The 12,583-nt window shown below is 45.0% G+C and overlaps 1 protein-coding gene across 1 annotated transcript in view; it reads right to left on the minus strand.

Annotated features, from left to right (window-relative positions):
* Positions 1-7,004: 7,004 nt before the first annotated feature.
* Positions 7,005-12,583, minus strand: part of HPSE2 (heparanase 2 (inactive)) — a 666,791-nt gene continuing 661,212 nt past the window's right edge. The window contains exon 12 of the mRNA XM_042960186.1: positions 7,005-7,847. Coding sequence (XP_042816120.1) covers positions 7,682-7,847 — 166 coding nt within the window. The 3' untranslated portion in view covers positions 7,005-7,681. The remainder of the gene's footprint in view (positions 7,848-12,583) is intronic.

Genomic DNA, 12,583 nt, shown 5'->3' on the forward strand with positions numbered 1-12,583 from the left:
ACCCAGAATGACAATCTGTGCCAGGCTGAATTGTCAGCTTGTATGTTAAGAACAACTCACATATAATGTGATTATTACTATGGTTTAAAGTCTATCAGTCATTATCTGGCTATTTGTTTTGTATTTGTCCTATCTTTTCTTTGTTCCTTTTTTCCTCCTTGTATGCCTTTAAGAACATTTATCAAGTACTTTTATGATTCCATTTTTTCTCCTTTATTGGCTTCAGGACCAGGACTGGGGTGAGGAGAACGACATGCTCACCTTGAGTGCAGAATTTAAAGGGATGGAAAAGGTTTGGTAATCAATTTAATACTGTTTCAATTAGTGGTTTTAAAAGTCAAAACTAGGGGCATCTGGGGGGTCAGTCAGTTAAGCGTCCAACTCTTGGTTTTGGCTCAGGTCATGATCCCGTGATTTGTGAGATGGAGCCCTGTGTCGGGCTCTGTGCTGACTTGGTGTGAAGCCTGCTTGGGATTCTCCCTCTCCCTCTTTCTCTGCCCCTCCCTGTGTGTGCTCTCTCTCTCAAATAGAATAGATTTGTGTTCAAATCTATCATCTTACTGTTTTCTATTTGTCCCCCTGTTCTTTGTTTTCTTTTATTTCTTGCTTTCTTTTAAATCAACTATCTTTAAAGTTTTTTTTACTGTTTATTTTTGAGAGAGGAGAGAGAGGGAGAGAGAAAGAGAACAAGAGAACATGAGCGGGGGAAGAGAAGAAAGAGAGGGGGTGACACAGGATCTGAAGCAGACTCCAGGCTCTCAGCTGTCAGCACAGAGCCCGACATGGGGCTCGAACTCACAAACCATGAGATTGTGACCTGAGCCAAAATCCGACATTCAACTGACTGAGCCACCCAGGTGCCCATAAATCAACTATTTTTTTTATTTTGATTCTACTCTCCCTCCTTCCCTCATTCATTTAGAAATAATACACTCTTTTAATATTCTTTTAGTGGTTACCCTAGAGATTAAAACATGCTTCCTTAACTTATGAAAGTTTAATATAAATTACCTCTTCCTTGAAAATGAAAGGATGCTAGAATACTTTCCCTTTGCCTGCTTTTAAAATGTATGCTATTGTAATGCATTTTTAATTTTCTCTGTATTTTAAATCTCATGAGACAATATTATTATTATTATTATTTTATATTTATTTAGCTTTCCCCACATATTTGCCACTAATGTTGTTAGTAGAGGGCAGAGCATCCAGTACTAGATGCATCCTAACTGGATAGCGGTGGAACAACACAGATCGTTTTCTGCTAAAATTCAGCCAAGTACTAGGAGTAGCAAGACTTAAGGGAATGGAAAGAGGCAAAAGAAAGCTTCTTTAGGTCATTCTGAAGTATTAAAAAAAATCCTTCGAATTTAGGTATCCTCACACATGGTCTGTAACACTCACTTGATGACGCTCAATTAGAGGGACCCAACGTCATTGATAAATTTTCTGGTTTCCTAGCTGTCCATCAAAGTTTTGTGCTCCTTTTTCATGAATGTCTTACTCTGTTGAGTCTGTTATAACAAAAATACCATAGACTGCTTGGCTTATAAACAACAGAAATTTATTCCTCACAGTTCTGGAGGTTGGGAAGTCCAAGATCAAGGTTCCAGCTGCTTCAGCGTCTGCTGAGAGCCCACTTTCGATGTGTCCCCAAGTCGTGGAAGAGGCGAAAGAGCCCTCTGGGGTTTCTCTTATAATCCCACTCATGAAGGCTCATCCCTCACAACCTGATCTCCTCCCAAAGGCCACACCTCCAAATACCATCACATTGGGAATCTATCACATAGGGTAAGGTTTCAACATAGCAATCTTGGGGGGGATCAAAGACATTCCATTTATAGCAACAAAATATAATTGTTGTTGAGAAGTGACTGTCCAGTCAGGGACTTTATTTCTGAAACTCCAGCATCTAGATGGGATCGTGTAATTGACTTATGGCTAATGGAATTGAGTGGAAGGAATTTATGCTAACTCTAGGTTAGGTCCCCCAAACTACTCCCATGTGATTCTACACACTCTTCTTGTCTTCCCACTGCATGTTGACGCCCATAGCAATGTTGGAGGCCAAGTGCTAAAATGGCACACAGCCTACCAGTCTGGATCCCTGACGGACCATGTGCATGGAACCACTACTTACCCCACTACCACCAATTGACCTTTATACGATCTGTTAGCAAGAAATAAACGTCGTTTATGTTAAACCACTGAGATTCTGGGGTTTATCTGTTACTGCAGTTAACAGTTACTTCAAACATCATCAATGACATCTAACTTGAAAAATAAAACTTAATTTCCACTTAGAGTACTTGAAGCAGGGCTTGTGGGGAAGAGGGAAGCGGGAGAGAGCAGCACATCATGAAATCAACGATACCCATCATGTGTTAGTTCATTGGGTCAAAATGTAGTGTGGACAACAGTGGGCCCCTCTCCCCACAGAACACCCTGAGAACAGAAAGTTAGAGTATTCACATTTTATTACTTACAGAGTGTTACCTCAAAATAGAAACTACCTCATGGACCCAAATTCTCTGCAATCGCCAAGCTCATATAAACCTTAATATAATCTGTTTTTTGGAAGCAAATATTAACACCTGTTAAAATCCCCTGCAGAGAAGAAATTTTTCCTGGGAGATGTTCCTGCACTTTCTTTGCCAACTTTTAGATGAATAAAACTTAGGTTTCTTTTTGCTTCTTCCAAAAATATAATTTATTACATAACATTTACAACTTGAAAAAAATCCTAGAATATTTTCATGAATAATAATTAGAAAAGTTCATGATGTGGGCTGTAAAGAAGGGCCTCCTTTACTCTGCTGGGAGCATAGGACACGGGATTTATTCATGAGCCAGTCATTCGGAACTTGGTCAGCTCCTGGCAAATGCCCCAGGGCTCCCAGGCAGGGGTGGGGCTCTCTGGTGTTTGGAAGGAAGTGGGTATGAAAGCAGTTGGTTTCTTGTATTTTAGCTCTCTTGTTTTAGAGTGGTCTTTGCAAGTTCTACCCTTAAGGCAATAGTTAATGGGTTTATTATCTAGTCTGGGAAGAAAAGAAACTTCCAAATCTCTCAGTAGTTGGGGCAGGAGGAGCAATGATCTCAGAGGCAGTGCATGTGTGGGTGCTGACTGGCTCTGCCACTCACCTCCAGGACTTAGAAATATCAGGAATCATCCCCTGTGGTGGGTGGTGGTGGTAAGACTGGTCCTTTATTCTACAGAAAAACACATTCCATTTACAGCACAGGCTGCTCACGGCCCTACTCACTACTCATCAGAACTGCGAGTTGGCTTTCCCATACTTGCCACCAGCTGTTCTGGGCGAAGGCACTTACTGGGTTCTCTGTAGACACACACAGGCCGGTAAGAAAGCTTGCTGTGGGCAATTTGGAAGTGAGAAAAAGGTGGTCACCACCATTCCAATTAGAGAGAACACAATACAGTGAGAGCAGGCTTTGGAGTTCAATAGATGTGGGTTCGATATCTGATTCTGACTCTGCTTATCTAGATGGCCTTGGACAAATCACTTCTCTGGTCTTCCCCAGTCACCACCCGGGACTGGGCCCGGGAAGGTAGTTACAGAAGCATCTGTCCCTGTTAGTGGAACTCAGAAGCAGTGATTATAGAACTCCAGTTGTTTGGGCTTTATAAAAACTGTTTATCTGTGAGTGCCCCTTACTGTCTTATTTGCAATTCTGGCACATCCCAAGAAATGATTGCAAACAATTCTACAATCAAGATTTAATTCCCTCTCAGTACAGCAGATTTCCCTGCGCTCCGGGTTGGGTGTCCGTGGCAGAGGGAAGGCCATGGAACTGGAGAGAAGTTAGTGGAAAAGCAATGAGCAGTGTCCAGGCTGGGGCAGGGGCACTGAGGTTGGAGAGAAGGGATAGTGGAGGAGCCTGGCTACATAAATGTTTATGTATTCTTCCCTTGCCTTCTCCAAGCCAGATGTCTATTATTTTTGGCTGCTCTCTTGATGCTTCACATTTTTAAAGTCCTCTTCTGTCCTGGTGTTTTTACTGCCAGCGGTATCCACCTGGTTCACCTTTGCTTCTGCTGGATTTAAACACTGCCCTCTTGTTTTCTGAAATAAAACCATTCTCAGTGGATTTCCAAGGGGAATCCAGCAGCCGCATCCCTCTCAGACACAGGGGCCTGGAGTGCAAGGGCAGAGCACACCTGCAGAGGCTGGGCATGGCCTGGAGCACTGGGCAGCTCAGCAGGTCACAACCCTGCGGGGTCCTTCCCACTCCCACCTCAGGAAGCCTCAGCAACTCCTAGTGCTAAAGGCCAGCGGGGGCCTTTCAGATGGAATCCACCAATGACCTCTGCCATTCTGGAGGGTACATGGCTTGGACCCATCTGCCCCGGGGACTGGACAACTACTGGGGAAGGGCTGGGGCTACGAAGGCGAGTGGACCATTAGGAATTGCGGTTCTGGGAGTCCTGGGCCTTACTTAGTCTCATTGTAGCCCAGTTCTGGGATTTTCAAGCGTTTCTCCGGCCAAAGATAAGCTAATATCCCACAGTTGCAGCTTTTTCAGGGTAGTAGAAGAATTGAGACTCTTTCTTCAAATAACAATGAGAATTTGTTCTGAGCCTTTGTGATAAGAAAGGAGAAAGAAAATCATTCCTAGAGGCAGGAAGAGCAGAAAATCGTTTCAACAAAAGGCACAGACTTCTCATTATACTTTTATTATGCTTTCAAATAAGCATTTCTGCAAGGCCATTCTTCAGTTTAAAGTAAAGTGGTTCTAAAGTCTTAGATGATCTCGGCCATGTCTTGTTTTAGGAGGAAAAGTCTGATCTGGAAGGCTGGTGGCTGAACTCTCTTGTTCCAGGGCCCAGCCTGGCAAGCCTGCTCCCCTAATGTGCACTGTGATGCTGAGTTTTGCCACGGGCTGTTTTTTTTTTTTTTTGGGGGGGGGAGTGTGATCGGGGAATCCCTTATAAGAAGTGATCCCTACTGATTTAGTAATTATCTTCCACTCCAAAATGAAAAAGCCAGGACAGATGCCCTGTACCGAAATCCTTGCAGAATGTGATGTTATTGTGAGTTTCTCAGTATCCTTTGAATAATGCAAATACTTCTTCCATGAGACAGTTGCAAAGTTAGAATTGCAGGACCCCAAAGATACATTTCAGTGATTCCCTTATCCCTTTATTAACTAAAAAAAAATAAAAACAAAAACAAAAAAAACAAAAAACCCAAAAAAACCCAACAAACAAAACTTAAACCTCTTGGGAGCATTTAATACACAGAGAAAGATAAAAGAAGCAGAAACTGCCTGTATTCTGCAAGCTTAGAAGCTTAGTGAAGAACCAGCACTATTTACACAGAGTGTGCTTGCACAGAGCTCTGGAGGTTTGCTGCAGTGAATTAGCAGGACCTGTGGAAAGGTAAGGGAGTGAGGCTGTGAGGCGGGCGACCCCTGGGCCTGCTGGTTAAATGAGCAGGCTCTGGATTATTCTGAGCTCAGCAACCCACTCCCCTGGGTGGCCCCAGGTAGGCTGTGAACCTCTCTGTGCTCACAGGAAGGTGGGGGTGAAACTGGTGACTCCTTCAGGGGGCTACTATGTTCGTAAAGCAAACTAGCCAAGCCCAGGCCCAGGCCTGCAGAGACAGCCACTTACTCGCGTCATCAGCAAGGGCTTGCAGCTATGCCTGTACGGCACATAGAAGAGGTTTTGATATCTGCACACATTTTTTAAAGCTTGGAGTAACAACTTATTTGTCTCTTTTCCTCTCTCTTCCTCACTTGGGCTGTCCTCTGACTCTGCTTTCCCTGCTTTCTATCCCGGGTCTTGGCACTTCTCTCTCCTCCCCTCGCAGAGCTGAGCCTTCGGCAGAAGGTGCCTGCTTCCCGAGAAGAGGAGGCCTCCGTCGCTTCCAGGCAGAGCACACCCACTGACCGGGTCCAGCCCAGTCCTTGGCCCCCCCTTGTGCTGGCGGTGGCACCAACCTCCTGTGTTGTCGTCCTTCCACACCTGCTGACAAACACCTCAAAACCGAGTCCACTCTCTGCCTCGTGCATAGAATGCGCCCGTGGGCTTCCCTCTCCCAAATGCCCGCTTCTCCCAGCTGAGTCTCCTAGACTTCCTCCCTTGTGTAATCTTCCTCCCAAGTCTCACCTCAGACCTGGCCCTGTCCTAGGCCCTTTGGGCATCTTAGGCATCCGCCTGGCCCCTGGCCTCAGCAACCCTGACCCTCCACTCCTCTCCTACCCTCTCTCAACAGCAGAAACTGGACTGCTCTCTTAATTGGAACCCTCTGACATTGTCAAATATCTCCTCCTTTGAAAAAGCGCCATTCATGTCCTTTATCCTGAGAAAGAAAATCAAACCCGCAAAAAGACAGTCATTTCAGTGGCAGCTTATTTGAGTCTTACCCCTTGAATCATACAGAAGGTCTTTATCATGAACTTTAAATCAGTCTGCTTCCCCCTCCCCAACCCAGGGGCTTCCCACCCACCACCCCACAGTTCCCCACCAGACCTCCACCTCCAGATTCCCCCTTGCCCCAGGTGGTGAGCCAAAAACTTTGTTCTGTGCTCACACTGGCTGGTCCGGGATAGCACAGACCTGGTCATCTTTCATGACCAGATTAGATTTCTGCCCAGTAAATGCCATTGAGAGGCACACAGCTACTTAGGAAGAGGCAGAAAGGTTAGATCCAATGACTTTTGATTTATACAGTTTTTTATGGTTTTGGTCAAACAAACCATGAATGGCTTGCTCTACAAGCTCTTAAGATTCTCTCAGATTTGATGCAGGTCTAATTACTTGCTTGTTCAGTTGGGGTGTGCGTGCATGTGTGCATGCGTCTATGGTGGTTCAGCGTGCTTTGTCTTCGTACTAAAACTCTCTCCCTCCCAGACACATGACGGATGATGATTGCTTTTTGTGGTGCCTAATACATTGCTCTCCACTCCATGAATATTGTTACCTGACTCCCATTCCGACCCAAGGGGAATCTGGATTCACAGAGGAGTAGAACCCTTTTACAAAATCTGGAGCATGATTGCAATTTTACTTTGGAAGCACCCGTTTCCCAGAGGAATAGCGAGTGATGGATGCCACTGTCAGAAGCCCAGATGCGCACACTCATACATCAGCCAGGAAATGACATAAACAGCTCGCCCAGCAGGCCGGCGCTGACCCACCCACTTGTTCCCCTGTGGGAAGAGAGGTGGTAGGAAACCCAGGGCAACAGAAGGGAACAGCCAAGGAAAGGAGTTGGGAGAGGGCTGGGCTCTGTCAGGCCCACCTGGTTATTTCTTTCCTCATTTCTGCGGAGGGCAGCCATCAAAGGCTCAGAGCCATAGTTCTATTGCTATGTGACCAGGATCATGGAGAGTTGTTTCCTTGGTCCTGGGAGCGTGCTGTCAGCTTGTTTTCATGGTACGTGTACGTGGATACATACAGGTCTACACACAAACCTTCCTCCTTACACAGGTACGGGTGATGTCTACATTTTCCTTCGGGGCGGATGTGGCCTACCTAGGCTAAGCTCATGCTATGGCATTTGTCTCTTTGCAGAGCAAGTCTGTGCTGATTCCAGCAGGATTGGGCAGCAGAGACTGTTTTGTTGCTAAGAAGATGTCTGAAAAATAAGGACACTATTAGGGCAGGAGAGTGGAAAGCAGTTCAGCAGGCCTGCTGGTAGCTTGTGACTGTGAGGGTGGTTTATCGGTAGCGGCAGGCCAAAGCGTTGACATTCTTGACCACATAAAAGCCCATGGTGACTGGAGGGATGACCAATGTCCGGCCGGCCCGCAGGGGGCGGGGCTTCAGTTCTGGGAGGGTCCCATCATCCACCATCACTAAGGGCTGGCCGTTCAGCTGCACTGACCTGCAGTGAAGAAAAATAGCACGGGCTTGTCATTCATCATCCCAGCAGAGCCTGTCTGATACTTGCCCAGCCGTCACTTACTGACACTTGCTGTGCCCAAGTGCTCACCTGGGCGTTTTACTTCTAAAAACTCATTAAAAAATTCCAGCAATGCTCTGAGAAAGAAATTGCCATTATCCCATTTTACCTCGAGTGGCTAAATGACTTGTCCAAGGTCACACAGCATGTAGTGCTGGGAGCCAGGATTTGAACACAGGAAGTCTAGTTCCAGAGACACAGCATTTAGACAAATGAGAAGTCCATGATGCAGAAGCTGAAAAGTGTCTTAGGCCTATTTTTAAAATCATAATAGCAAATCTGTTTGACTTTATACCTAAAGAATTTTTTCCTGTGGAATGATCCGAAGGCTTATCATGGTCTCAGAAATCTCCTATTTAACTGCTATCTTTAATTTATTTGAGAGATTAGAGAATTAACATCATGTCACTTGACTAGGGTTGTTCTGAAGGAGGACAGAGACATTTAGAGACTCCTTTTTCTAGTCTGAGTTTTCTTATCAAATATTTAACGGATGTTTCTGTTTTAGCAGCACAATGGAGTAGGTGATAAAGTACGCATTTTTTAAAATTTGAGTTCACCCATCCCGCTTGCTTTTATTCTTCCTGTGCACCAGCCATCTCCAATCCTGGAAAGAGGGCCACATTCGGAGCACACTTAGGAGAAAAGGAAATAACTCATCACCCACCCTTGGCCTGTGGTACAGAATGCAGAGAACTTCCCAGCTGTTCCTGACCCAGAATGACTCGTACAGCTATGTACCCAGATGGAAGCTCAGTTTTCTGGGTCAGAAGAAAAGGCTAGAGCCAGGCCACCAGCTGGAAATAAGGCTGTGAGTCACCCTCAGAAAATCAACATTGCATAGTGATGGCTATTTTGGGGCCTTGCCCAATCTCCGACGTGATAACATTGCAGTGATATAATCTGAGCTGTAAAGAGAATGAAATGTTAGAAACTGATATAAAGGTCTTTGTTTCATGTTCCTTGTGTGCTATGAATGATAGGTTTAGAGAGAGATAAGCAGACCTCTCCCCAACAGAGCAGTGAACTCCCAGAGAGGAGTGTGTTGTGAATTGCTCCCAGCAGAGAGCGAGGCAGGGAGGTAGGTCCAGATCTGTCCCGCATGGGTAAGTTTGGGCCTGGTCCAGATCTGACAGAGGAACAGCCACCCTCCTCTTGTCGGTATGACTGAGGAATGAAAGAGGGAGCAGGGGACTGGAGAGCCAGGCCTGCCTCTGGAAAAGTGTAGAAGTAGGAGAACCGAGATCTGGTAAGTGTTGACCTCATCAAATCTGCAAGGAGCTTTTGATCCAAATATGAGTGACCCTCTCTGGTGAAGACAGCCTGTCTACTCATCTACTCATTGGAGTGGGATGCAGGACGAGGAGAAGGGGCCCAGTTACAAAAAAAAAAAAAAAAAAAAAAAGCCAGAACAGGTCTTCACAGTATATTCTCATTATTTTATTTCAGGTGGTGTGAATATCCAACAACCAGACATATGCACCATCAAATAAAAGTTCAATAATGTAATTAATCTTTCCAATGAATACTCAATTGATATCCCTGCCCTACTTGAAAACCTTCAGTGGTCCCTCTTACATATGGAGTTGGGGGCCAGCCCCTCCCGCTAAGGAATTTAACTTTGTGTGATCCCAGAGCACTGGTATCTCTGGGTTCTGGAAAGTGCAACACAGTGTGATAAGCAAGCCAGCCTTTGAATTTCTATATTGCTATCCTGGAACAGGCCCCATTCTGATTCCTTACTGGTTATTTCAAAAGCTAACCCGAGTATGGGTAGAACCAGGGAGCATGGTTGAGATTCTGGATTGATCTCTAATTCCAGGATCCCCATCACTGACTTGCTAGACGGTCTGGCAAATCTCTTCACCTCCCTTCCTGCGGTTTTCTCATTTCTGCAACTGCTATAGGCTGCAGGGCCAGAGACATGAAATACAAAGTATGAAGGTGCTTTGAGAGCATAACGAACCCGTAAGTGGGAGATGGTGTTTTGTTATTAATTCTTTTTGCTGTGGTTACGGGACACTTACTGGTCCTTGTACTTGACTGCTTTTGGGAGTGACAAGTTCATGGCTCCTCTTAAAGCCCTCTTTTCCCTTAGCTCCCATGGGACACCTCTCTCTCTCTCTCTCTCCCTCACGCACTCTCTTGATCCTTCATTTCTGCATGTGGTCGCCTTTTGAGGGGGGACTACTGGCTTCCACCTGTCTCTCGGATGCTGGTGCTTTGTCCTTGGATCTCTTATTCTCCCACACTGCACACTCCCACTGAGTGCGCTTACCTGCACCCAGGACTTTGACTGTTACCCACATCAATGCTTCCAAACCGGACCTAAAGCCTTCTAACTAGTGTATCTCCACTTGGCTGTCCCACAGGAACTTCAAAGTCTCTACGTCCAAACTCAAAATCTTCTCCTCAAATTCTGTCCTTTTCTCTGCCTTTTTTGTATTGGTAACACCATCTATCCAATTACCTAAGCCAGAAAGCTGGGCATCTGGGACTTCGCCCCCAATTCTCTGTCAGGGGCACTGAGTCCAATCAATTCTACCTTTTAATATTTTTCATATCTGCTTTCTCTCCCTGCACTGCTACTATTCTAGTTCAGAACTTGCCACGTAACCCATCTCTTTGCCCCCTGCCTCGCCTTCCTCCTGCTGCCTGCCACAGTGCTGACAGAGCAATCAATTGCTGTCACTGCTTTAACCTCTCCGGCATCTCCCCATCCCTTCTGCTTTCACATGGACAACGAGGCCTAGCTCTGGCTAGCTCTTCAGTCTCAGATCCTGCCAGCACCCCTTATTCCCCTGTTAACTGTGGCTCACTGACCTCAGGGGGTGGGTATGGGCTGAGTTGGCAGTTATAATCATGAATAAAGATTGTTTCACAATGAAAAGATAGTTAAGTCTTGCACATAAACGAAATACATATTTCTCAAATGAAAATGTAAGTAGACACATTTGGGTGTGTAAGTTCCCACTTACAATTGGGAATAAAGTACACAACTTCATTTGAAAGTATAGTAAATATTTTGCAAATGTAAATATCAGTACATTTGGGATTAATAAGACACAAGTTCATTTAAAATTGTTATAAAATTCCTAACAGACTTTTTGTTGGGAGGAGGGGGACATGATGTGCTTTTTTCAAGCAAGAGATTTAAAAGGACGCTAACTATAATGGGGCAGGGCCATGACATGTGCCGACATCACAGAGGAACCCTAGTCCTTTGCAAGGCCTACGTCCTCACCTGGAGTGACTGAATTCAACACCCTGCAGTCCCACGTATGCGGTGCCCCTTCCTTCTGGAGCACAGCCCACCCTCCTCCCCTGTTAGACTAACCACACTGGGTCCTTGCAGAACTCCTCACGTGCTGTCCCCCCTGGGGAACCTTCTCTGGCCCCTGGGCTGGGCAGAAGCCCCAACTCTGGACTTTTGTGTATCCCAAACTTCTCAATAACCATCTCACTGAACTGTAGTGTCTTACTCTCTCCTTCACTGGGCTGTGAGCTTGGTTAGGAAAGGGATCACGTCTTTCACCCCTAAATCCTTGGTGCCTAACAAGGTGGTTGGCATAGAGGGACAAAATATTTTGGGAGAAGTGAATGAGCTCTGAGGCTCTTTTGCATTACTTCTGATCTTCTGGGGTGGAGTTTCTCCAGCTTGAGAGAGGCTCCCTGGAGGTTCGTGGAGTGTCTTCACAGATTTCATTAACCTACCAATTACTCTCACTCTCAGTGGTTCTGGAGATGTTAGATAAGACCTGAATTATCGCTGATTCTCAGTCATTCACCAGATAACTTATCCCAACCTGACATGAGGCCATTGATCATGGATAGTATTTTTTATCCTTAAAAAAGATCTATATGACCATCTCTTAGCTAAGCCAACATGAGTTAATTTCCTGAGACCCTGAGTCCCCATACATCCTCATCTATAAAGTCCCTCCATTATAAAGAGAGACCATGTGCTTTACCACCTCCATTCTATTTTTCCTGCTTACATTTTTCTTTTAATAATTATCCTGTTACCCAATGAAGACACATTATGCTAAATATTACAATAATCTTTCATTTTTGTGAAAAATTTGTAAGTTTAAAAACAATCACATTGATGATGAAAGTCACTGATTAGTACACAATGTCTATGTAAAAGGCATTTTGTTATGATTTCCTTTGACTATTGCATTTAGTCCTTCCAATGACTAACTAAGGCGGGGGTTAGTATCCCTATATTATCCATGAGGAAATCAACGCTTAGAGGTGCCTCAACTAAGTTACACAGCCAGTAAGTGGTAGGAGTGAGATTTGCAATGCTCCCTCGAGATTGCTAAAGAGCCCTGTGAAGTACATGGGGCAGTTATTATTATTATTATTGTAACTTTATTATTGAGGTGAGGTCAGAAAGGTTAAGTGGTCTGGGCAAGGTCACATAGCTAATAGGTGGCTAAGCTAGGTCTCAAATTCAGTCCTCTGACACCTCTCTCTACTATTTCGTGTGGTGCTCCAATTCCAGATGGCACTCACCAAGATCATGTTTCTTTATTTCAAAACCTTTCCTTATCATATTTCCATCATACTTTGGGACCTCCTTTACTGCTCATGACTTTTCAAACCAAATGCTAAATGATCTAGCCTATGTTGAATTATTTTTCTTAATTCCC

This window comes from Panthera tigris, chromosome D2 (genome assembly GCF_018350195.1).
Source record: "Panthera tigris isolate Pti1 chromosome D2, P.tigris_Pti1_mat1.1, whole genome shotgun sequence".
NCBI lineage: Eukaryota > Metazoa > Chordata > Mammalia > Carnivora > Felidae > Panthera > Panthera tigris.